Consider the following 26,309-nt stretch of genomic DNA (forward strand, 5'->3'; position numbering starts at 1 on the left):
TTATCAGAGAGCACAGCTTATGGTAAAATGAAGGTCAGGGGGGTTTGTAACTGCAGTTGGGGAGGAATCAAGGGGGTTGTTTTAGGGGGCCTGAGAGGTGTGAGTGACACTCTTGCTTAGGCTCCCAGGGCCCAGTAGGATCAGTGCGTGTGGAGCCAAGCCAGCTCGCCACACAATGAGGGGAAATGGGAATTTAATACAAACTTTCTCACAAAGTCTCTCAGACCTCCCGCCTCTGTTGCCGGTTTCACTTCCAGACACCCCCAGCCTCGCAATCACCACCTCCTCCACCTCAACCACAACAAGTTGTCAGAAACCTCTAAGAGATGTCGAGTAGCGCGCTGCCATGAATTTACCACTTGACACCATTTTCCCTCCAACTACAATAAATAACGTAAATATTAAAGCTCACGATAACATGAGTTTTAGATACAGCAGTTCAAACATTGCACACTTTTCTTTAATTTTTTTAAGTGATTCACACACAATTACAAGTCGGCACAGTATATATGGTTAAGAAACATCACATTCTCTGTTACTTGCTGCACACAACAGTGCACGAAGACATGCTATTGTTTGTCGCGCTGTTGGTAATATTGTTATTTTGAACCTGGACAGAAGACCCACTGAGCCGTGTCTTTGTCTGGTAGTGTCATTAAGCGAGTGGCTTTGTTGTTCCACAGTTCATAATTACTGTGGAACAACAAAAACTAGAGGATACAATGGCTTGTGTTGGGTGAGCAAAGATGAATGGCTGCAGTTCTGCATGCTTACCATACTGCATTTCCTTCATTTTTATGTACAAACAAACAGTATTCTGTTCACACATGCAGTTGCACTGCATATGCATTCAATAGAGGGTTGATTCACTCCAGTGTTCCATCATAAATGGATATATAAAGCATATCTGTGCACAGATATCAAAACACACACACTGCACACTGAGGCATCTGTGTTGACCTAGCCTTTGGTCTTTTCCCTTCTGGCTTCCTATAGTGGCTCCACCAAGCTGTGTCTGCAATACGGAACTTTTTTATGTCCTTGAACGTCTTCCTTTCTGCACGCCTTCCTCAGTTGTTTCTCTCAACTGCAGTGACATAGTTTGCAAGACTCTGCAAAATAAATATGTGAAGAGTAAACGAATGAAAAAAGGCTCACAAGGGTGTGCACAACTAGTTTAAGGGTACACTTTGTCGCACATTGCTCTACTGTAAACTTTACTGTTTGTCTTCCACAGCAGTAAGAGCCTGTTCACGTGACATTTCACTATCACTGCTCTTCCTTATTCTGAAGCACATGCAGGGGAAATAAGAGGAAATAAGAAGTTCTGATTTCTGTGCAAAACAGGACCATGCCTCCCACAGCCAAGTGTGAACTTCACGGCCTTTTGTTTGCCACAAGGCCCAAATGGAATCACTGTAATGTGTAGCCAAAATAGTTTGAACCTGTGTGTAACCATTTCAACTTTTGATTCCCCCCAACTTGAATCAACACCACATCTCTTTATTCTGGATAGTATTTTGACCATTGGATATCGTTTTATTTATCCATTAAGTATCAACACTTTACAAAGCTTATAAAATTGCAGCCTTTGTTTTGTTTTTTTGGGTAATACAATAGAATGTTCCTTGCAGTCTAAAACAGCCTGTGTGTGCTCCCGAAATTGAAAACAGGAAATCTCAAACAATAAGAAGTTGTGTCAGGTTGTCTGAAGTTGCAAGGGAAAAAAAACACTACACAAGTCCGACAGTTTTTGTGGAGAGAATTAGAAAAGGCGTGTTCAGTTTTTTTCCAAATGGACATAGCAAAGTGAGAGCACTTTTAAAAAGTTGGGATCTGAATAGACACAACAAGCATATTGTTCATCATTTCCTGAGGCTGAATGATTGTGAAGGAAAGAGACTGACTGGCCATAAAAGCTGCAGGGATTGTGCGCTACTCATTGAAGTGAAAGAACAAAGCTGTTGCATTTGGCAAAACGTGATTTTGGCTGCCGAAGTATTTGGTATCTGCGCAAGGGCAGCAATTAGGTACAATGTCCGCATTGGAAGATGTTTGGGAAGTGCAGGGTATAGAAGTCAATATATTTTAATAAAATGCATTCATAACTCCTCAAACAGTGTATATTTTAAAATGCTAAATAGCTGATATTTCATGTTTTTGTTGTTGTTGATGAAACCTAAAAAAGTTTCATCCTAAATCCATCGTGCACAGAACAGCTGTTCTACTTCTAAAACATGATGTTCAGTGTATGCAAAAGCAATTAGACGAGTGCTTAACGTTCAGCATTGTATTGGAACAAAAAGTGACAAAGTTTGAACTCCCCGATCCACTAATCGTGGATCGGGGAGTTCTGGAGCGCCAGCAGTCCTCCGCTGTCTGGTGACGCTCTTCCTTCCTTTCCCACCCAGAGAAAGCTGAGCTTCACCAAAAGTTACACTCTCTGCTTAGAGTGACAGTAGAGTGAACTCCTAAAACCAGCTGGTTACCGACGAGATTTTACAAACTGAACGGGAGAATTGGAGGCTTCGACGAGTTATGCGTAAAAAAGCGCACCGTCGTGACGCAGCGTCACCGTTTTGGATGCAGAGCTCACCCTGAAAAGAATCACACGCCGGCAGTTGATTTCCAGCTTTCCCCAATGAGGATTACAAATACCAAGATGATTCTGTGGGTGTTTGCGTTGTGCTTCTTTACTTTATCAGGTAAGAGTGAAACTATTTCAAAACCTGTCTGAGTAGCGAGTAGCTTACAGATGGAGCAACATTTTCGAGAAATCTTATATTAACGGTGTGTGTGTGTGTGTGTGTGGGGGGGGGGGGGGGGGGGGATGAAAGAACTAACGTCCAAGTTGTACAGAGATAACGCAACCTTCATCCACTTATAGTTTTTAAGCTTTTTTTTTTCGATTGCCTGAGAGCGATTGTCAGCACAGCGCGTAGATCTATGTACCCTCAGGGAATAAGGAGCTCATCCATGTTTCCTTCCATTGTTCTGTGGATTTGGGGCTCACATACCAGGGAGAAGGAATGCTGGGCAAACTCATGTTATTGGATTTGGCACTTTTGTTAATGAATCACTTCAAGAGGCGTTTATGTTTGAACCCAAACCCCAATCGGTATTTTCGTTAATCTTCGTTGATCTTCCCCATTTTAACGCAATATGAAAACAAGGCGTTATTAACAGAAAAAAAAGAGTTACAATTTTTCCCTTAGATTCAATATTTATTCCATGTGTCTGATAGACGAGTTTTATGAAATTTATGAAACTAACTTGACACAATCATCTTTAATTTAATGCAGAACTTCAAATCTGACACTTGATCAAAACTGGAATGAAACAGTAGTTCCACACTGCTAACGACTGAGAACTTTAACAGCTCCAAGATGACAATGGAGTAATTTAGTAATGTGTACATTTCTAGGGAAAAGCAATACAAATTGAAAAAAATATGTAAAGATGTAGTGTATGTATTTTCTGTCACTGTGTGAATCACTTAACAGCTGATTAAAAATTATGGGTCTCCCCCCTGAAAAGACAACTCTCCATCTCTCTGAATAATTAAATAAGGTTTGTTACACATGATTAAAAAAAACTCACACTGCTGCCTTACATCAGAGAATGACTAATGCTCTGTTTTACAGATGCTGTGATCGACCTGACCATGTTCTCTGCAGCCATGATCAGAACACCCGAGAACTTCTCCATCTCTTGTATCAATGGAGAGCGCAACTCTGCCCAGGCTAAGTTGGACATTAAGAAGGACAACAAAATCCTCATGTTCTCCAGTGTCCCACAATATAAAATGCACAAGTCCGGAAATAAAATGGTTGTGGCCAGAGACTTTAGTCGCCTAGAAAACATTGGCATCTTCTACTGTGAATCTTCTCAGGACTTTCCCCCAGTTGAAAAGATCACAATGATTAACAACCTTGACAACGGTGTGTTTGCACTTCAAAAAACAAGACTTTCTTCAGAGAGATTTATTTTATTGCTTAAATCCATTATGCATGAAATACATGTTTAAATGCAACTACTTTCAAGGGTGTGCCATTAAAAAAACAAAACAAACAATAACAGATTCTTTGTTCCTTACAACAGATTTCGTTCCAAATTCCCTCACACTACTTGCTAATGTAGGTGAGACAGTTCACCTCACTATGCACTTGCTCAACCCCCAAAGGAGAGATGTGACCTGGAAGTACAACGGTGAGTCAACGTATGCAACTCGGTACAGAGGAAGGACATTTTTGTGCAAACGCAGGCTCAAACAATGACATTAATGTTGTCGCTTGTTTCTTGCAGGAAACTACTATTATATGACACACTGGATTGACATGTTCAATGAAACTGTTGAGCTAACGGTGGAGAATGTAAAGCTTGACAATCAAGGTATCTACAGTGCCAGCTACGTTGGAGACACCCCTCTCAACGGTGCCTGGATGAGGCTCATTGTCAGAGGTTTGTTGGGTCTCACACACACAAACACACACAATCAATCGGTGTCAGATTAAATCAAGGGTTTTGTAGCATTTTTTGGCTCAGATGTGCAGCTGAACTCACAAAGAATTACACAAGACATGCTAAGGTTGACTCAGTGCACGTTCTGCTTGACTGATTGAGATGCACAAGATTCCCCAGCTCAAAATCTTTCTATTTATATGGAAGCTTGTGGAAAGTTACTGTTAAATACTAGCCTACCCTAAACTGTGAATTCACTATAGGCTACATCTGCACATCTTATTTGGCAAGGCATGTGCAGCACATATGTTTGTGTCATTTCCTTTATCTCAGTACCCCAAAGAAAAATTACAGCATTAACACTATCCCCACCCTCCACCTGCAGCCGGCTTTTTCTTTTTTGTCTCCACCAGATGCACATTTTACTGTCATTTAGCATGCATTCTGTACTATGTATCCTTTTTTTTCATTTAAATAGGTCACATGTGCTTAAAAAACACACAAAAGGCAAAATACATATAAATGCTATCGAAGCTGTTTGAAGTCTCTGTGCTGTTCTAAGTAAAGAATATGTGTTTCTTTGCAGGGTGCCCCAGTCAGAAGTGGGGTCCTAACTGTATCAGAGATTGTCAAGAGTGTCTTAATGGTGGCGTGTGTCATGAAGTGAACGGAGACTGTATCTGCCCTCCAGGATTTATGGGAACACACTGTGAGACAGGTTTGTACTCTACTCAGGCAAACATCTGCATCTGCAGTATTGTATAGGAGAACTTTCTGTTTGTGAATGAGATCAATAAAAAGGGAGATAGAGGAGGATAATACAAAAAGGGTGTGCAAGGTGAAAAAGCAGTGTTAATAAGTCACATGAATTATGTTGACTCACTTACACATTTGGTATAAATATGCACAATCAGAGTCAAAGCCTCGCAGTCTGACTCCTTAACATAAACACTACCAAAAAGAGACAGACAGACTGTGGAGCCTAAGGTTGAAAAATGAATCAGCAAAAACACTGGCAACCGCGTTAGGCTGATCGAGTGAGGCCGAGGCAGTAATATAGCCTTGCGCAGAAACGCTGTTGTTCTGAGTAAATTATTCCTTGTAGGATCAAAGCGATGTTACTTTGACTTCTTAGAGAAAAGATGCAAGCTTTTGAGTCGAAATTTCTTGTACGTAGTCTTAGATTTATTACCTGAGTTGAAAGTTAAGCAGCCATTAGAGTGATGGATGTTTTAATGGTGTTTGTATCACTAATCAGCCTCTGTGCAAATGACACTGGTTAACAAAAGATTGTGTATTCTGGAAAGCACCTTGGGTCACGTACTCTCAAATGCACAAATAGCCATAGACTCCATTACTGTCATTATCTGTATGCGGTAGCTATTTTGTGCTACATGTTTTTCTGTATGCACTTTATTGTTAGGGTTATTATATTTAAAAGCACATCTAGCAAGAGGCACATCAGTTTGCTGAAACTATGTAGCATTAGTTCATACTACTTATGCATGAATGAAGTAGATTAGCTTTTAACTAAGCATCTGATTTCATACATCAACCAATCAGAAAGAACAAAAGAACTCACTAAATGTTATATTGTAAACACACACTAAAATGAGTTCACTCATTAACCACTGGTAGAAAACTAGTAGATCATCAAAATATAAACATATAAATCTTTTTTTTACATTTGGAAGGAAAAGGTTGAGCAGAAGGGTTGAGTACGTGAGTTGCGTCCATGAAAAATCCTCTTCCTCATGCTGTGGGATGTCATCCCATTCTTCAACCAGTATTATCTCCAAGTCCCGGTGTGGCTCTGCTCGTCACTCTGGCACTAACAGCACACCCAAGCTGATCTCTCAGCTGTTCAATTGAGGTCAGGAGTGCAGGCGGGTAGCTCCATCCTCTCAACTCACAAGTTCTAGAGTCTCTTATAAAGCCCACTCTGAACGGGTGAGCGCTGTCATCTTGAAGGACAGAGTTTGGTCTGTCCTTCAAGATGGGATGGTCTTCTCTGGCATTGGCAGAGAGGAGTTTTTACAGGGGAGCAGCTCACATACTCAACTCTGCTGCTCAACTCATAAATGCATTTCCTCATAAACGTGGCTCCATTTAAGGTCAAATGAACAGGCTTTTCAACATAATTGAACAAACATAAATTTCCTAACTTGTTCATGATCATTTTTCATTTCTATTTGGTGAAGTTCACCCAGCATTGTCTTGTGTGTTGAGCTCCGTTATAGTTATAGATAGAAAACTACACATGAGGTACACTGAATTTAAATCTGTCACTAGAGATACCTGAAGACAGCATATTCTACAAATTCTGAAGTTCTTGGCAGTACAGTAAAACATTTAATGCAACTGTGAAACCAAGAAAAAAAGAGTTTCAGAGTTTTAAGGCATGATACCACAAAACATGAGGAATTTAAACAAACAGATTTGTAATTTTTTTCTTTCTCTGATGACTTGCAGCCTGCAGAGAAGGAATGTTTGGTCAAAACTGCCAGGAGACATGTGGTTCCAAGTTGAACTGCAAGGGGCTTCGATTCTGCCTACCAGACCCCTATGGTTGTTCCTGCGCCAGTGGCTGGTTTGGGAGCCACTGTGAGAATGGTATGATACATAATTTAAATAAGATCATGTGTTTTCTTTTTTTTTTATGACATTTTCTTTTAATGGAGTTTCAATAATGACCTTATCGAGTCTCACACTATGAAGTTTTGTTTTCTTCTATTCTGTTGTCAGCCTGCCATAATGGCATGTATGGGCCAGACTGCAAGTTTAGCTGCAAATGCCAGAACGGAGGCGTCTGCAGCCGTTTCAGTGGATGCCAGTGTCCCAGAGGGTGGAGAGGACAGCACTGTGATAGGTCTGGTAGGTATCTTAACAGCTACAGTGATATGCACGTTTTTTTTTCTCACTATTTCAATATTATTTGCATTCTTCTTGAAATATTGTATATAGACCAGCTATGCAACTTAATAAAACTGTTGCACACACCACACACAAACCATAATGAATGATCTAACTGAACAAGTTACTCTTGAATGTGCAACCTTTTTTAATGCCAAGGGTCACACAGCCTTTGTATTGGCACCTGAATTTGTCAAAAGTGTATTTTTCCTATTTCATCACACACAAAAAGTACAACCACTAGGGGATGTGATTTCAAAATTTGACCAACGGGTGTACTTATATAAATGTTTTTACAAGCAGAGTTGCTGCTGTTATGATCTCTTTCTTTACCGTGCTCATTAGTGAAGCATACTTTTTTGTCTTTTTTTGCTGTTCCTTTCTTTTCGTTTCCTGTCCCGTCTCTCTCTCTACATCTTTAGACTGGGCTCCTCAGATTTTGGACTTGGATAGGCATTTGGAGTTGAATCTCAACTCCAAAGCCATGATCCTTTGCTCAGCCACAGGGAACCCCCTGCCCAGTCACAACAGCATTGAGTTGCGAAAGTTGGACAGCACAGTACTTAAGGTAGGAAGACCAGCAGTTGCCAGCAGCACTCCGGCAAGGAAACCTCACAGTAAGCCTGAATACAAGAGTGTTAGTTCAGGCTGAATATCTTGGCAGACCTCCGTGTCGGCCCATATCAGCTAATGGTTCACCTGATATCCTTCTACACATTCATCTAAGTTACTATATGATATTTGCCAAGTTCTTGCTTGAGCTGCTTAATGGCTCAGTCACATTAGGGTAAAAGCAGTACAGCAACCTCTGTTGACCAGGAAAATGATGTGTTTGCTTGGTGATTACAGTGATTTTTTTTTCCATTCAGCAGCTGATTACAAGTAGTTGCAGCAACTAAATAGTCATCCAGTTGGAGGAACCATGCCTCCAAACTATCATGGTTTGAATCAGAGTGACTGCAATCACTGTTGGACACTGTTGAACATTTGCAAATAACTGCTGCCTAATTAGTAAACACAGACTGCATGCCAAGACTTTGCAAACCATTTTTTTTTGCCTGCAATAGGAGACTCAGCTCAACTAGTTGCTAAATGGTTATATTGTGGCTATATTCCTAAATAAACTGTTCGCAGTTAAATCACTACAGCAACTACGTCACTGTTAGTGGATTCTGATTGGACGAAATGTAAGCAGTTAATGAGAATTTCTGTTTAATATTAATTTCTTCATAAGTGGATGGCAGCAGATTTGCAATAGATGGTAACGTATTTGGGTTTTTTTTTTTGCTAATTTGTCACAGTTATTTACTGTATAAAGAGCAACCCAAACCCATTTAGTCCCAAAGACTGACTGCAGACCGACTCTGTCTTATCGTGTCATTTTATCACCCCAAATCCACTTTGAAGATAGCAACTGACTGCGGGTGGTCACAGACCTCGATGCAAGGCTTGTGTTGTGGTTAACAACTTTCCTGTAGTGTGACTGTAGCATTAGCTTTCCCACATTTTTTGCACATCTGCAAGCTGCTTTGTAGCCCACCGCAACCTAGGCATCGCCATCTGATGTTACTAATGCCTGCTCTATTCTGGAAAAAGGCATTGAAGTCCCTCAAAAAGTGCCATTCTCCCAAATATGGACTGTGCAAGTGGAAATAATCAGTTCTGATTATACTGAATAAGGAAAGATTTATTCATTTAGGACCAAAATTAACTAAAAATGTAGGCCTGGTTAGCCAGGCTAAGATTAATTAGGGCCGGATAGCTTCAGTGATAGAAAGTGACATAGCTGGCCAGCTATATATTAATTGTATTAGTTTCTTTTTTAACTTGTAGTTCTAAATTGGAAGATTATTGTGATATTGAAATATAAAAATAAAATTATATTATTTTTTTCATCGCTCAAAATAAGCGTCGCACTTGCGGAAGCCGGTATGCTCGCCCAAACGCCGTGCATTTATAGAGACTTTCAACCCCAGATAGGCCAATTATGGATCTTCGGAGCCACCTTATGTCAGCAGCTATTCTCAACCGTGAATTATGTTAAAAACAAACACCGCTCACGCCTCACAGATGACAGCTTACAGTCCTGCGTAAAGATGAAAGTGACTTCGTACAGCCCCGGTCGATTTCCAGACGCTGTGCGCAGAGGTTCAGGAGCAGAAGTCCCATTGTAAACCTATCACGGCAGACCCGACGATGTTTCCATGAACACGCTTTTCAGCATCTCTTTATTGACCACTTTTCACACACGGTTGCTGTACGCATACAGCCGGCTGTAGCTTTTCAGACACATACCAACAACAGACGTTGTTGCACAGGCAGCGAGGCGTGATTGCGGGTGCCACTCAGGTGCGTCCGCCTCCCCTGGAGCGGCTCTGCAGACCACGCCCCGCCACACACATTAACCAGGTAAAATACATATTCAGGCAGAATTTTAGTTCAGCTGGGTGTCTTTCCTTTTGTTATATTTCTTTAAGAGTTCAAAATGTGTTAAATACATAAATAAAATGTAATTTTCTCTGTAGCGCTTCATGGATTTCTTAAGCAACACAACTTTGTTCACACAAAGCATAAAGCTGAAAAACAATATATATAGTGTTATCTGCATTTTAGATGTCAAAAAATATTTGCGGTTCCCAGTGTTTTCTTTTGCGTGGAAACCGGGTCCAAATGGCTCTTTGGGTGTTAAAGGTTGCTGCCCCCTGTTCTAGTGTAATCGAGCAAAAAAATTTATGAAGAGTCTTCAAACAAGTCCAACTGTTTCTTTAAATTTGTAAAGTCTCTCTCTAAAAAGTAAAGAAAGTGTAAAATAGAACGAATGAAAGAACTTTTATTTGGGGTTTAAACTTTGTTTTTATGTCAAGCCCGATGAATGCAAGCTCGAGTCATGTTCTGAGGAAGTCAGCAGCACAATGGCCCAACCAGATAAGGCTGTATCACTCCACAGTGCAGCAGTCACCATGTTTTGCCTTTAAGTGATATGTTCAGTTTCTGTGTTATTGTTTCTCCGCTGTTTCCTTGATAATAGACACACACTGTTTAAAAAAAAAAGAAAAGGAAAATTTGACCACCAGAATTTTCTCAAAGTGTTGGAAAAAGTCAAAATGATCCCAGCAGTTGGATCTAAAAAAAAATAATAATAATATTGCAGCATATTTCATTGCCTCCCTGTGTTACACATGTATTTGCAGGCCTCTCGTACTGTCATGGACTCAAACAGGAGCACTGCTGAATTTGATATCCCTAACCTGAGCGCTGAACAAGAAGGCTTGTGGGAGTGCAGGGTGTCCACCGATGGAGGCCAGGACTCGCGTGAATTCACCCTCACTGTTAAAGGTGAGTGATTTACGACATTTTAAAGTTCTGTACAGACAGGTGAATTTCAAAATAATAAAAAAAGATCCTGCTTCTTTTCAGTGCCCCCGATGCCCATTACTGCTCCCAAATTGCTGGAAAAGAGAAGCAAGCAGCTGCTGGTGATGCCAGTGTACACCTCTGTGGGAGATGGCCCCATCATCTCAATCAGAGTCCTCTATAAGCCTGTGGAGAATAAAAATGAAGACTTGTGGTCCTCCATCATAGGTATACGGGAAAAACATATTCATGTAGTCATGCAGTCAGTCTTTATCAGAAAGAAGAGCAATCACAGATAATTTTTTTTTTTACTTTTTCTTTTATTGCATTGCAGCAACAAAAACAAAGATTGCGTAAATCTCCGTTATTTCAACACACTCTCAGTTCAGCCAAAGATATAATGTATTAGCTAAAGCAAGAAGCATGATTAGGACAACAGATTGCACAAATTTAAAATAAAAACTGTTCTCAATGGAAAATCTAAAAAAGTTAAAAAATAACAAATTGTATTTGTTAAAAAAAACACCCCAATCGGGTCTATAAACAAAAGAGATCTTCTCAGAGACTGGACATCGTGTTCCGTTAAGTTTGAGTTCACATCTGTTTTTCCCCCACCTAAAGACAACAAATGTTAAACATATGTGTTGAAGTGTATGTGTGTAATGTTATTTAAAACACTTCAGACACTCTGTGTTTCTGCTTAATAATCCTACTCTAAAAATGAATGAAAACTTTGGCTCACCAGCCTATCCTAAGTCAATTTTCCTTTCAGTTTATAGTGACAAAGAGCCTATCACACTTATGAACCTGGAGCCCTCAACACGCTACTACGTCCGTGTCCAGCTGAGTCGTCCTGGGGAAGGAGGAGAGGGGGACCCGGGGCCGCAAGCCATAATGGAGACCGACTGTCCTGGTGAGACCTGCAGATAAATTTTACAGACCACACAAACTTTGGACATGTGTATATTTATCTGGGAAAAAATATCAATTTTCCTGACCACAGAACTTAAGCGAGCTCAATTATTTTAAGTCTGGTTAGTGTAATAGTGAAGTGTTTTTCCCATGCCTGACTCAAGTTTAGAGCAAATATAGAAAAATGCAAGTGGAATGATTTATGGGTGTTTCTTTTAAAAACAACAACAACAACAACAAAAAACGGAATACCATAGAAGGTATTAAAAAGTGTAATTTTTTTATCGGCCTATTAGAAGTCATGACCCCGTTTAAAGCAGTAACAACCTGTATTCAAGAAGCAATAGCAGGTTTATTCCTAAGTGAAGGCTGGGCAGAGGGAGAGAGCATATTAGAAAGAGCAAGTGCAGAAAAAAGAACATGAAAAAGTGTTTTGAAGTGCAGTTAATCGTAGTTCTACTAAGCTTGAGTCTCTTACAATGTCTGAGGTCCGCGTGTGAAATGGATCTAAAATGATCTGTTGATGATAGTTTATGCCTGTCTCTTGCACAAACGTAAACTATTGACATTAGTGTAAATTTTGGAAAAGCAACACTAAATAGATTCTCCTGGCTGGACTGAGGACGTTCCATTAATGTTTAAGTCAAAAACTGGAATGGAAAATGAAATAAATAAAACTGTGCATCAACAAATACTGGATTTATCTTAGCCATTTGTCCATTTTATTTTGAAATGTACTGCCATAAAGGGACTTGAAGTCTACCTTTGGGGAAAATATAGCATTCTGAGCTGGTTAATCACAGACAAAAGGACAGAGTAACGAGGTCCATATAAGATAAGATAAGATAAGATAGAACTTTATTAATCCCTCGGGTGGGTTCCTCTGGGAAATTCGACTTCCAAAAAAAGCACAGCAACGACCGAAGTTACAGTTACAGAACTGTTATATATAATATAACTGAGGGGCGGAAAGCAGACAAACACAGCGCTATTTAAAGCTAGCGCTGTTGTAAACTAACTGCTGCTCACCCCATTTCTGTGAAAACTCAAATTAACATCAAGAAAATCATCCATCAATTAGGATACATGGGTAACACTAAAATATGATCTGCAACTTAATTCAGCTTAATTCCCTTGTGATGGAATGGAATTTAAATTATTTTATTTGAAATTATAATGTAATTATGTTACTTACAAAGCAGGTGCACTAGAATTAGGGGGTTCAAATTCATTTGTAGTGAAAAAATCCAACACAAAACAATATATCCCCGTCTAACTTGTAAGTATGGAGGTAAAGGGCACGGGCCATATTATGGAGGGGGTTAATCTTGCCTTTTTACATCTTTATTTAATATTCATTATATTGGTTGCATGATAGATGTTTTATTATTCAATATTCCCTTTGAATTTACAAATATGATTGTGCATAAACTGTTCTCCTTTTTTAACTTTTCACTGTTGAAACATACATATACATATACACACACACACACACACACACACACACACACACACACACACACACACACACACACACACAGCTTTGTTCTGCATGGCACAGATAGATTCTGCATGGCCTACCACTCGGGTAGGTAGCCGTTTTGGTTCAGGGTGCCTCTCACTCTGTACAACTCACCGACCCTGGACCATCACACTTCCTCCTCTAAGTTTGACAGTTGATGCCACACACTGTGGAACCCTCCTTTTGCCTACTTGATAGCACACCAAGATCCTGCGTGATGAACCGAAAATTTTAAATTTCATCCTTCCATCTATCTATTTGCTTCCGCATATCCTTTTCAGGGTTACGGGGGGCCTGGACCCTATCCCAGCTGTCTTAGGGTGAAGGGCAGGGTACACCCTGAACAGGTTGCCAATCTGTCGCAGGGCTAACACATAGACAGAGACAACCAATCGCACTCACATTCACTCCCACATTCACACCTATGGGCAATTTAGTGTTTCTAATTAACCTAACCCCACTAACTGCATGTCTTTGGACTGTGGGAGGAAGCTGGAGTACCCGGAGAGAACCCACGCATACATGGGGAGAACATGCAAACTCTCTGCTGTGAGGCAACAGTGCTAGCCACCATGCTGCCCAAATTTTGATTCATTAGTCCATAATACCTTCTTCCAGTCTTCAATAGTCCAATGGCAGTGCTTCATGGCCCAGACAAGCCTCTTTGTCTTATTCTCACGTCTTAGCAATGGTTTGCTCCTCGTCCTGTCAAACCTGCAGCCTGAAGTCTTCTCTTCACAGTGAAACTGAGACTTGCTTACTACGACCAATATGAAGCTGTGTTTGAAGCTGTTGTCCTGTGAGCTGTCTATCACACAAACTTTTAACTCTCAGAAACTTGTCCTCTGATTCAGTTGTGGCTTTGGGTCTGCCACACCTCTTCCTGTCAGAGTTTCTGCGGAATTAGTAGCACCAGCTTTCAGTGCTTAATCCACCATCATTGCTGCAGAACAGTTTTAAATTGGTAGCCCATTTTGTGCTCCCTGAAAAAGGCCTTACAGTATAATTCTGAAATGTACATTATTTTTCAGTTTTGAGTAGCCCTACCTTTTTAAAAAAAAAAAAAAACCTCTGGCATATTCATTGGACTTGAATGACTTGAATTGCAATAAATAAGTGGAAAAATTGGGGTGCTCCTAAACCAGTAGTGTGTATATAATATATTTATAAATTGAACAATAGAACATCCATCCCAACTTATTACCTCCTTATTCTTGTGCACCTCACTCTAAGTATTTGTTGGTAAATATAATATAATCACAATTTAATTTCAAACACAATACATTTGAAGTCCATTTAATTACAGTGAAATGTTTCATATTATATATAAAGTGTTACCAAAAAGTGTACCAATAGATCGTAGTCCCCACAGCTCATCTTGTGTTCTCTGTTGCTGCAGAGCCCACAATTCAACCTGAGATTGACAGCAGCTCGGTGGAAGGCCGCAATGTTACTGTACGTTGGCGATTACCCGGCAGCAAAGCCATTAATGCTGGCAGAGCCACTGGCTTTTTAGTGCAGCTCTTCGGGCCGCCACGTTACAGTGAGAAACTTCAGGAGGTTGACACCCTGCTCAATGTGCTCTCCACCAAGTTCCACAACCTGGAGTATCAACAAGACTACACTGTGGTGGTGCGCCTCATCAACTGTGGCAGCCAGGGCCCGCCCTCCAAACGCTACCATTTCCACATCAACAGCCAGGGTAACTAAAACCTGCTGGTTAGAGAAAAAAAAGCTGCAAAGAAGTTTTAAAATGTAAAGCAGTTCATCATTCACTTCTCGCAGCTTGTGGCACAACATTAAGTGTATTGCAATATATTGCGCCCTATAGGTTTTAGCCTTGGTTTAAACACTCAGCTGTATTTGGAGCTCGCCTTTTACTTAGCAACTCTCTCTCTGCCCAGAAGTTGTGTGTAAATTGAAGGGGGGGAAATAGCAGCTGATAGATGTAAAGCCATAATCTATGCATATGATTCTTTTAAATCCTTAATAGTCAAACGTTCCTCAAGTAACCAGTCTTGAAGTGTCTGGATTAGATTACCTGCTTGATTTCAGAATGTGTGGTAAGAAAGATTATTTTTGATTGATTGTAACAGCTCTAATGTTTCTGTATCTAAGGTCCATCATCCCCACTCAACGTCAAGGCCGTGCCTCTGTCCATGTCAGCCATTCAGGTGAAGTGGCAGCCCCCTGACGACCCAAATGGAGGTATCATTAAATATATCATAGAGTACCAGCCAGTCGGCCAGGTGAGCCCCCACCCTTGGGTGGACACAGACGATGGGAACAAGACCACCAAAGATGTGACGGCACTCAATGGCAGCACAGTCTACCAATTCAGAGTGAGGGCTTTCTCTAAAGTGCCAGGAGAGTGGAGCAACTATGTTCAGGCAAAGACACAGGGGGATGGTAAGCAGGAAGCTCCTCATAATGATCAAGTCACATAGAAGGTAAAATATAGACGGCAACAGGCAAAAGGTTCCAAATGAGACTGTGTTATATTCTTAAGTTTGATATTTTTGATAAATTTTAAGTCTCAAATATGGGACCTCATAATCTTATGTCCAACCTCTTCACTACTGTATTTGGTTGGCTCCTCCAGTTGACCAGACCACCCACACATGGATTCCATGTTTCCAAAATTCCATATTTATCTCCCCCGTATTTAAATCTTCTTTCTCTCCTCTTCTTTTTTTTCACTCTGTCTTTTTCCCAATGCTAGAAAAAGCTTCTCCAACCTTTACCCCTACCACCCTGGATGTGATTGGCCAGCCCACTGACAGTTATCAGCTGTTAATTGCGGTGGTGGGTTCAGTGACTGTCACCTGTGTGACTATACTGTTGGCACTGTTGGCTCTTTTCTTCATCAGGAAGACGCTGCTGAACCGTCGCCGCACGTTTACCTACCAATCTGGATCGGTGAGCATTCATTCTATTCCGGTTGACTTTGCAGCCACTGAGAGAAATTATTTTGCTGACTATACACTGTTTATATCTCCAGGGGGAGGAAACTATTCTGCAGTTTAACTCAGGAACTCTGACCCTGACACGAAGGCCAAAGCCCACGCCAGAGCCCCTCACCTATCCAATCCTTGAGTGGGAGAACATAAAGTTTGAAGATGTCATTGGAGAGGGAAACTTTGGCCAGGTGTTTAGACTTTCTGAACGTTGCAGTGTTCCCTGTGGTTGCCATTCTCTTCGCAACACTTGAGCTAACTGTGGTTTCAATAACAGGTTATCAAAGCCATGATCAAGAAGGACGGCAACAAAATGAGCGCAGCCATCAAGATGCTGAAAGGTATCTGAGCCACACATTTATCATTAAACTGATACAGATATAGTCGTTAGACATAACATTAAGACACCGTACGGCATTCTGATGTGTAATTTTCATTTCAAATACTGCTTTGCTTGCACTTTGCTTAACAATGCCCATCATGTTGTTCTTCCTGCAGAGTTTGCCTCAGAAAATGACCACAGAGACTTTGCAGGAGAGCTGGAGGTCCTGTGTAAACTAGGCCAGCATCCCAATATCATCAACTTAATAGGAGCCTGTGAAAATAGAGGTGAGTGAGCAACATCTAGTGGCTGTAATGAGCATTGACGCACTATTGGCTGTTCGGGAACAGTAATTCACAGGTGAAACAAACTGCTGTTTCAGTGTCACAAGTATACGACTGCCTTACAGTTTAGTGACCAGGTTGTATAAACTGTATACTACAGAAATCTATACATCAACAATCTGATGTTTCCCTAAACAAATCCAGCTGAAACCCAACAACCATACAATATGACTTTCCTCAGCAGATGATGTTTGGTCACTTCTCGTGGAAGCAGATACACCATCTAGTTTGGTTGTTGGTGTGATTTCATCTGTAGAATATATACCAAACTGCGTGATAGATACATTGGTATGTGTCAGAAAACACACCTAGAATCGCTCTAAAGATTCAAATAGCCTAAAGAAGGTTTTCTTTAGAGAAATAGGTAAACAATATGGTGCTAATATACAGCATCTTTATATCTTTATCAAGATTTAAATGTAATCTTATACAAAAGCCTGTGTTCAACAAACTGTACCCTCAGCAGATTCCTTATTCAGCTCATTCCTTCTTAATATGCAGCGCTGTACTTGAACAGTTTAAATTCTTCTTACTTGAGATGCAAACAGATACGCCCGTCCCATCTGACTCTCTGTCATCTGCACCTGGAAAACCCCAGAATGTGTCCAAACGAAATAATCTTCGCCTGCCAGAAGCATTTGCGCTATCACATGTGTTTGATTTGTCCGCGCGCCTAACAACCAAACAGCTGTGGCATGCATTAATGTATTTGTATAAGGTTTCCTTCATGATCCCTACCTCGAAGTATCAGTTTACGCCAGTGTCTTCTAAATTGAATCATTTAATTACTTCTGTTTGATCAAAGACTGGAAGCACATGAGAAGCACCTCTGTGCACCTCTTGTTACAAACAAGTCGACCTTGAAAAAATAAACGCTCGCTTCGAAGTAGCGCTTAGCTCTGCAGACCTTATCTCTTCTTTGTTTACACCCTTGATTAATAATCATGAACATGCATGTGCACACAGATGCAGCACACATACTTGAAAAGATTTAAAGAAAACCTCGAGTGTTTTCTTCATTTAATTTCATGGAAAGAGCAACAGAGGAAGGAGGGGGTGAGCACGAGGGAAAAGAGGTCAGGAGGGAGGAATGTTTCAAGAAAGTGGGGAGAGAGGAGAGCGAGCAAGTAAAAATTTTAACATCAAAGAAGATTTCGACGAATGGTCATCAAGAAAAAGTGCTAATTGGCAGGAAGTATTGCTACTGTCTGTGTAACTGCACTTCCTTTGAAAGGAAAGCTGTAAAGAAAAGTCGCTGGCTAGAAGAGGAAACACAAACTTGACTTTTTGTCAGTTTTGCATTTAATGTCTTTAAGGGAGAGATTATGGTGTCGTTTTCAGCTCTCACCCTATCTCGTCTTACTGAGATCTGGAACAAATTTGCTCTCCTCCTGTACTAGAAAAACAAGGTGTGTCCGGAAGGAATTCACCGCTGAGCTACTGAACACAAGAGGAGGGAATAAATTCAGATGATATTTGATATACTCTTAAAAGTAGAAGATAACGATTGAACGAAAAGGTCACGCCTCTCCACAGAGCTTTCATAGCAGTCTCTCTCTCTCTATTCCAGCTATGTGCTAATACTAACATGACCTCACATTCTTACTGAGCTTGGTTATTCTTCAGGTGATGGGGGTTTTGGAGCAGATGACCTGTCACCGTTCCATATTGAGAAACTCTTCTTTTGCAAGAAACATGGCATGTGCTTGATTAACAGACGCTTTTGTAACTCACAAGTAAAATAATTGTATTATGTTCCAGTTCTTTGACCACTCTGCCCATAAACCCGTTATTCTTTCCTTTCACATATGGTACTTAGTAATTGTGTTGGCACTGTCCCTGGTCCTAGTGAAATCAACATGAAACTCTTCCAACAACTACAAATGCCTGTAGGAACTCTGGCTCTGGCTGGAAGCTGTAATCTATTAGCAAAGCTTCAGCCATCTGGTTGAGTTCTGTGAGGATTTTACAAAAGGTCTGGTGTACATCTGCTGTGTCAAAGACCAAAGAGTTGAAGGTCAAGCCCAGTACAAGCTGTAGCTGGGTCTCTTTCCAGGCAAATCCAAGCGAGTCAGCCAAGGTCAAAGTCATAGTATGTTGTAAAAATAATACAATTTCATTAAAATGGTCTGTCTGAGCCAATAGCAGTTTGCACAGATGGAAGGTAATATGTTTATTAGCAGGTGGCATGGCCTTTTCTTATTGACAGAGATATCAGTCCATCTGTCTCTCTGTCTGCTCCAGGTTATCTGTACATAGCCATAGAATACGCCCCCTATGGTAACCTCCTTGACTTCCTGAGGAAGAGTCGGGTGTTGGAGACGGACCCTGCCTTTGCCAAAGAGCACGGTACTGCTTCCACCCTCACCTCCCAGCAGCTGCTGCAGTTTGCTGTGGATGTTGCGAATGGGATGCATTACCTCAGTGACAAACAGGTAGGAGGAGGAAGGATGAGCAACCTTAGCTGCTGTTTTGTGCCTGTTGGTGATGGTGCTTTTTTATTTCTGAACAAATGATCTTAGATCTGATTAAAGTCTCAGTTTTGCATGAAGTTGTGACCTAAAACTAGATTTTTTTTTTCAGATTTGTTTACAGGTTCATTTTTAATTTTGCTTAAAATTGTTGTATCTGTATCTTTGTCATGACACCGCTTCCCTCCCCTCCTCTGCTCTCTTGGTCCTAGTTCATCCACAGGGATTTGGCAGCGAGGAATGTTCTTGTTGGGGACAATCTTGTGGCTAAGATAGCAGATTTCGGTCTGTCCCGTGGTGAGGAAGTCTATGTTAAGAAGACAATGGTGAGTGGTGGGGGTTATGTTTTGGTTTAGCCTTGCAGAAAGCACCGGTTGCTTGAGACTAAAACAAAGCAGTGTTAGATGTTGCCCCCCCCCTTTTTTTCCTTTTATTAGAGTGGATTGCATGTGTTGTTCTCACCTTTCACATGCTGAAAACGGCAGAAGACAAAGGAGCTGTACAGCAAAACATTTATCAGCAGGCTGCTGCAGTCTGTGACTGCATAAAGCCATATCTTTAGGCTGTCAGCGTATCTGTAGATCTGCATTAACTCACATATGGTTAGCTAAAAAGATTATATCAAGCTGATCAAATGAAACAGTCCAAGGGGATAAGAGGTTGTTATTATTATTTTTTTTTATAATTTCAGCTGTTTTTGTTGTTTTTAATGGTATAATACTGTTCAGACAGTCACTAATTTTCACAATAATAGAGCGCCTGCAGAGGGCAGTCATGTTTAGGTTTGTAAACTCCAGCACGTGCAGTGTTTGTAGAGCAGATTACCATCTTACTGTAATGGGCAATAGACTTAATAATGTAATGTGGCACCACTTTATAATACAGTTTAAACCCTATTTTTCTTATTATCATTTCATGCATTCATCTTTTTTATTTAATACTCAAACATAAATGATGTCAGAACAAGATTAAAACATGCCATAACACACCAAAGCTGCAAGATTTGACATGAATCTGTTGTTGCTTCACTTTCAGGGGAGACTGCCGGTACGCTGGATGGCCATTGAGTCCCTGAACTACAGTGTTTATACAACAAAGAGTGATGTGTAAGTTTTTTACATTTTTTTTACTAATATGCTATGAAATGAGAACTATTGGTAAAGTGGTTCACAAACACTTCCTGAAAAACATGGTTTCCGTATTACAATACATAGGTCTTTATAATCATAATTCCTCCCTCTATTTCTTATTTAATATCTTCAGAAACCTTATTTGCTACTACTCCTAGTAAAGTTTTGATTAGACATGCCACAAAGTGCCTCACCACAGAAAACAACAAATCATCCGTCTGTCACTGGTGGAGTGATAATAGTGTGCTGCACAACTGATAAGCACAATCAGGAAGCCCTGGGTACAACTTAGCAGGCAGACAGACACGTTGGCATGTCAACTGGAACCTATTTATACACAGCAGAGAGTGCAGCATGGCCAACGGAAAAGTGTGAATGCTGCTCAGAGGGCCAGAGAGTTGTAAACATTTGTAAGAGACACAATGTGAGACGTCGCGAAACGTGCTGCGGGGAAGAAATCGAACAAAACAAACGGACAGGCTGACGGCACGAACAACACTTGTCTGCTCATATGATCTACCACACTGTTCTGTGACAAATGAAAGCCGTGGTATTTCTCTGAAGAGAAATTTGCTAATCAGATAGCAGGGAAGAGGTTGTTTTTCTGACGCTCGGTTCCCCTTAAGTTTCTGCGTTCATTTTACAAACAATCTTCATTTTAACAATTAAATAATCAAATATCCTCCTGTTATTCTGTTTGATGTTTGTGGTTGTGTTAAATACTTCCATTTTGAGTAAGAGGTATCTATATTGCTTGTAAAAGCATGATAATCAGAATCTTTCAGAATCTTTTGTCATCTACAATCTGTATATTTTTGCAGCTAGCTGCTTTGCAAGGCACCAGATATAATCAACAAAGATATGATCGACAAAAAGAAACATGAAAATGCTTCCAAGAGCCAGTATTTAAATTGTTTAAGCTTTGTTACAGTTTTACTAAGCTTTGTGTCTTAACTTTGTATCTTCTCTAACAGATGGTCTTTTGGAGTTCTTCTCTGGGAAATTGTAAGCTTAGGTAAGCATACAGCCTCATATAGTGCAGAAACTACACCATTTACTTCTATATTTTTAATACAGATGTCAGAGCCACATTGTGACAGGCTAACAAAAGTTGAATCCCCATAAACTGTTTGTAATGAAGCATCTGCTCTTTCTAGGGTCTATGGGAAAGAAAAAAATAAATGATCTGAATTAAAACCAAATGAAAAACAGGATGACTTACATTTGCATACATGTGTAAACACATATGTGCATGTAAATACACGTGACGACCAACCACACAGTCAACAATAAAGTTTGCAGTCATAATCAATTGTATTTATACTATAATGTTTATGCTTCCTCTTTGTTACTGTTTAAAAGGCAGTACAAAACCAGTACACTTCCCCTTATAGACCTGCGTCCAGTGGCAGTCCTAGCCTGTTTGGCGCCCTGGGCGAACACTCCCTCTGCCCCCCCCCCCCCCCCCCCCCCCCCCCACACACACACACACACACACACACACAAAACATATTAAGGATTGTACATTAACATAAAACTGTTGTACACACACACAAACACATATGAAGAGAGAGAGGGAGAGTATGCATAGTATGCAAACGGCCACCAAACAGCCATCATAATTCGTCATACAATGAGAACTGGACAAATCAACAATTGACAATGACTAATTAATAGTAAAATCTGTAACATAATGTATTGTTTGGAGTTTAGTCTGTTACTGTTGCTATTTTTTACCATTTCTTCTTGGAGCAACTGTAACCCACAACATTTCCTTAGGGATTAGTAAAGTATTCTGATTGAATCTGATTGATTCTGATGCCCTTACTCCCAACAAATGGGCGACAGAAAACCAATCGGTGCCTATGCCATTCCCAATATGCGCTGGCTGACGTCGGGGCAGCATGAGTACGAGCATTTATTTTTTTTTTTTTTTTGCCGATGCCCGGGATGCTGCCCCAGGCAACCGCCCGTGTCGCCCGTATCTAAAACCGCTACTGCCTGCGTCAATGTTATGACTCAGAATTCTTTAGAACTTTCATAATGTGTTTTCATATTCAGGGATTGTCAAAGCTGAGGACCTCTGTCTTCAGGTGATGTTATTTAAGTCACATGTGCAGTTTTACAGCAGCCATTTTTTCAAGAAAACATTTTACGACCTCAATTGCAAAAACGTCGGGACATTGTGTAAAATCTAAATAAAAGCAGAAGGCAGTCATTTTAAATTTTATTTCATCTTTTATTCACAGTAGAATATAGAACAAATATCAACATTTTTAAGCTGTAGCATTTTACTATTTTATTAAATATTAGAACTTGAGTTGAACTACAAAGACATGACTGGAGGAATATTTTATAACTAATTAGTTTAATTAGCAACATGACTGTAACATGACTGGGTGTAAAAAGAAGACCTTACACAGACAGAGTTTCTTAGAAGTAAAGATGTAAAAATCTGTGTCTACAAATTGTTGAACAATTTCAGAATAATGCACTCAGTGTAAAATTGCAAAGACTTTGAACCATGTATAATCTACAGCAGCAGTCCCAACCTTTTTTGCGCCACGGACCGGGTTATGTCTGACAATATTTTCACACACCAGCCTCTAAGGCAGGGGTGTCAAACTCAAATACACAGTGGGCCAAAATTCAAAACTGGAACAAAGTCGCGGGCTGACGTTAATATTTATTGAAAAAAAAAAAATCTTCCTCTAGATATAAGAATGAATCTTTTCTTATGGACTCAAACAAGTTTTGCTGAAAAACTGAATATGGAACAAGCAAAGCTTAATACTAAACAATATATATATTAGCTGTATAATACCAGTAGGCCAGCTCTAATAATAATTTGGTATGGCTTCGCGGGCCAAATATAATTAGGCTGCGGGCCAAATTTGGCCCGCGGGCCAGAGTTTGACACCTATGCTCTAAGGTGTCGCGGATAAATACAACAATATAAAACCAGTACTGGTAACAAAAGAAGACGATTTATTTATAACACACGGGAAAAAACCCAGGGAAACCGAGTTAATGATAAAAACGATAAAAACCAATAAAACCCCTGAAAACCATAAATTTCACACCTGAGCCACAACTTTCGCAGCGCGGTACCAAACGACTCACGGGCCGGTACTGGTCCGTGGCCTGGGGGTTGGGGACCGCTGATTTACAGTACATAATAGAGTACATCGACAAAAGCTTCAGGAAATCTGGAGAAATCTCTGTGTACAGTGGACAAGGTCAAAACTCAATGCTGGATGCCTGTGATCTTCAAACATTTTGAAAGGTGTCATTAATTAAAGATGTATACAGGTTTTAGATCAACATATGCTTCATCCAGACAGCATCTTTTTAAAGGTAGACCTTATATATTTCAGCAAGCTAAGCCTAAGCCGCATACTGCAGCTATTACAACAGCACAGAGTTTGGGTGCTGAACTGAGCTGCCGTCAGTCCAGACCTTTAAACGATTCAAAATATTTGGTGCACCGTGACAAGAAAAAAAATGACCAAGAAGACCCAGGACTGTTGAGCAGCTAGAATCATATGTCAGACTAGAATGGGACAACATCCCTCTCCCAAAAGCCAGTAAGCTGCTCTACTCAGTGCACAGACTCTTGTTTAATTAAAGAAGCGGAGATGCTACACAGTGATACATAAATATATCCCTGAAACATTTTTGAAATGTGGTGTTGCCATCAAATTCAAAATGAGACAATATTAAATAAAATACGGGTCTGTGAGAGTGTTTTTAATTGACATTTTACACATCGTCCCACGTTGTCCTATTCAAGTTCTATGACGTTCTGTGTGTATGTGCTTCAGGTGGCACACCGTACTGTGGGATGACATGTGCTGAGCTTTATGAAAAACTGCCACAAGGCTACAGAATGGAGAAGCCCAAAAACTGTGATGATGAGGTGTAAGTAGTCTGTATCTTATAGCTAGTGATTATCAAATTACACAGCCCATTATGGCACTGGGTTTTACCATATTTATCACTGTGTTAATGTTTGTCTCCAGTTATGAGCTAATGAGGCAGTGCTGGAGAGATCGGCCCTATGAGAGACCCCCCTTCTCCCAAATCTCTTTGCAGCTCAACAGGATGCAGGAGGCCAGGAAGGTAAGGCTTCATTTGCATTATGTTGGTAGAAAGGGAAGAATAGAGAAAAACATCCTGTTGTTATTATTTGGGCATAAAAAACAGAACTAGAAATGTGGGCTAAAACAGGGTTTTTGTTGTTGTTGTAGTAAGACACTTCACTTGCATTCACTTTCTTAATCATGAGGTTTAATCTGTTTTCAGGCTTATGTGAACATGGCTCTCTTTGAGAACTTCACCTATGCTGGGATTGATGCCACAGCCGAGGAGGCCTGACTACCAGCCCCCCCAGACCCTCGCAGGCCACAAAGCTCCAAGAGAAAATCACAAGGGAGGCTGCCACGTTACTGCCACCCCCCACCAACTAGGCGTCAAGACAGGAGGACTAGGCGCTCTACTTCAACCACCCAGCTATAGATGGAGGACTGTGAAAGGACACTGTCTGGAAGTACTACAGGTGTAAGGAGAAGAGGCGTACTGCTGGGTCCTTGATGGATAGATGTGTCTGCTACTAACCTTGTGGGAACTATGAACCCCTGTCACAAAAAAAGGAAAGAAGACACAAAGTCTTAGAGAAACATATACAGCATTCCATCTTTTCCTTTTCCAGCAGTTATAATGATGGAAGTTTTTCTCTGAGCACTGATATGGAGCTATGTGACTTGCTGAAACACCACAGGGTCTGTGGGGTGTCCGTGCTGGACTTTTCCCCTCCATTTCTCAAAATGGAGAACATCTTTTCACAGAGAGAAAATAAAAGAAAAAGACAGTGCTGTCAAATAAGACACGACAAGTTCTCAACGCCGCTCAAGTGTCAAGACAATCAATTGTGATGGAAAGATGTCCAATGTAGCACTTAAAAGTAGCTTTACGCTGTCATCTTTGTGCTTTTACTATTTGCCTATCACTGCCATATGGATGTAACTGTATATACTTGCCTCATTTTTAATAGATCAAACTCTCCTATTATAGGAATATAATCAGAGTTATAGACTGATTTAAAAACTATGATGGATTTCATGTGTTGCATGCAAATTTCCATCGCAAGAGAAATTATTTGGAAGCCTACAAGTAATACAGAGAAGTAACCTTTGTAGTTTTTTTTAACATTATAAAAATGTAACACCGACGATAATCCACTCTGTGAGTATGTACAGTATCTGTTCATTAACTGGTTTCCTTAATAAAGGTTTTATGTGGTGACTGGATTCATCGCCACAAGTAGTTTAATTCCTTTTGTCGTAGTTCAATTTTGTGCAACTGATCTTTTTTTTCAACTTCAGAAAGAGGTGATTATTTTGGTGTGCTGGCCCTTTTAATAGTTAAGATGATGGGAAGAGGCCAGGCTACTGGGGACCAAAGTGAACTCAGGAACACTGGCTGCCTGCACTGAGCTGATCTGTCACTGGGTTTCCTTTACACACCAACCACAAGCACAGAACTGTCAAACATCGTAAAAGCCTGCCAGCTTCCTGACTATGGCACATGTGTAACAAGGGAACAGCAGTGGCCCTAGATTTATTTTTATACCATATTACTCAAAAATCTGACCTTTGAACTTAGGTTGTCTACAGCTACTTCTGTTATCCAATAGTTTGCCTGTGTTGAAAAAAAATTACATATTTACTTGTTAACCAGCTGCAGGTTTCACCTTAAACTGGGTTTTTATAAAAAGGTAACTGAAAAAGAAAGCACGGCAACAGACTTTTTAAAAACATGGGACCTCCCCTGACTTGCTGACAGGCGTATTTTAGATATCTGGTCCATCTAAGCAGTTGTCAATAGAAACAAGCAAAGCTAAGCAGCACAGTTGGCTGTATTA

General features: G+C 40.4%; 1 protein-coding gene across 2 annotated transcripts; it reads left to right on the plus strand.

Annotated features, from left to right (window-relative positions):
• The first annotated feature begins 2,432 nt into the window (after positions 1-2,432).
• tie1 (tyrosine kinase with immunoglobulin-like and EGF-like domains 1) lies at positions 2,433-25,695 on the plus strand. Of its 2 annotated transcripts, XM_086268700.1 has the most exons (24): positions 2,433-2,705; positions 3,645-3,941; positions 4,102-4,209; positions 4,306-4,461; positions 5,048-5,179; positions 6,934-7,074; positions 7,207-7,335; positions 7,797-7,942; positions 10,566-10,710; positions 10,792-10,956; positions 11,501-11,641; positions 14,562-14,864; positions 15,281-15,571; positions 15,885-16,081; positions 16,164-16,310; positions 16,397-16,460; positions 16,618-16,728; positions 19,030-19,220; positions 19,469-19,582; positions 20,292-20,362; positions 21,361-21,401; positions 24,211-24,307; positions 24,409-24,508; positions 24,692-25,695. In XM_086268700.1, exons 1-24 carry the CDS (start codon positions 2,642-2,644, stop codon positions 24,761-24,763), a joined length of 3,423 nt encoding a protein of 1,140 aa, XP_086124826.1. In that variant the 5' UTR covers positions 2,433-2,641; the 3' UTR covers positions 24,764-25,695. The 2 variants fall into 2 exon arrangements, with proteins under 2 accessions (XP_086124826.1, XP_086124827.1); XM_086268701.1 differs by lacking the exon at positions 14,562-14,864.
• Positions 25,696-26,309: the final 614 nt, after the last annotated feature.

This window comes from Aulonocara sp. 'chitande type north' Nkhata Bay, linkage group LG17 (genome assembly GCF_057382095.1).
Source record: "Aulonocara sp. 'chitande type north' Nkhata Bay isolate Kocher_YH1m ecotype deep benthic linkage group LG17, A_spYH_male_GT1.1, whole genome shotgun sequence".
Taxonomy (NCBI): Eukaryota; Metazoa; Chordata; class Actinopteri; order Cichliformes; family Cichlidae; genus Aulonocara; species Aulonocara sp. 'chitande type north' Nkhata Bay.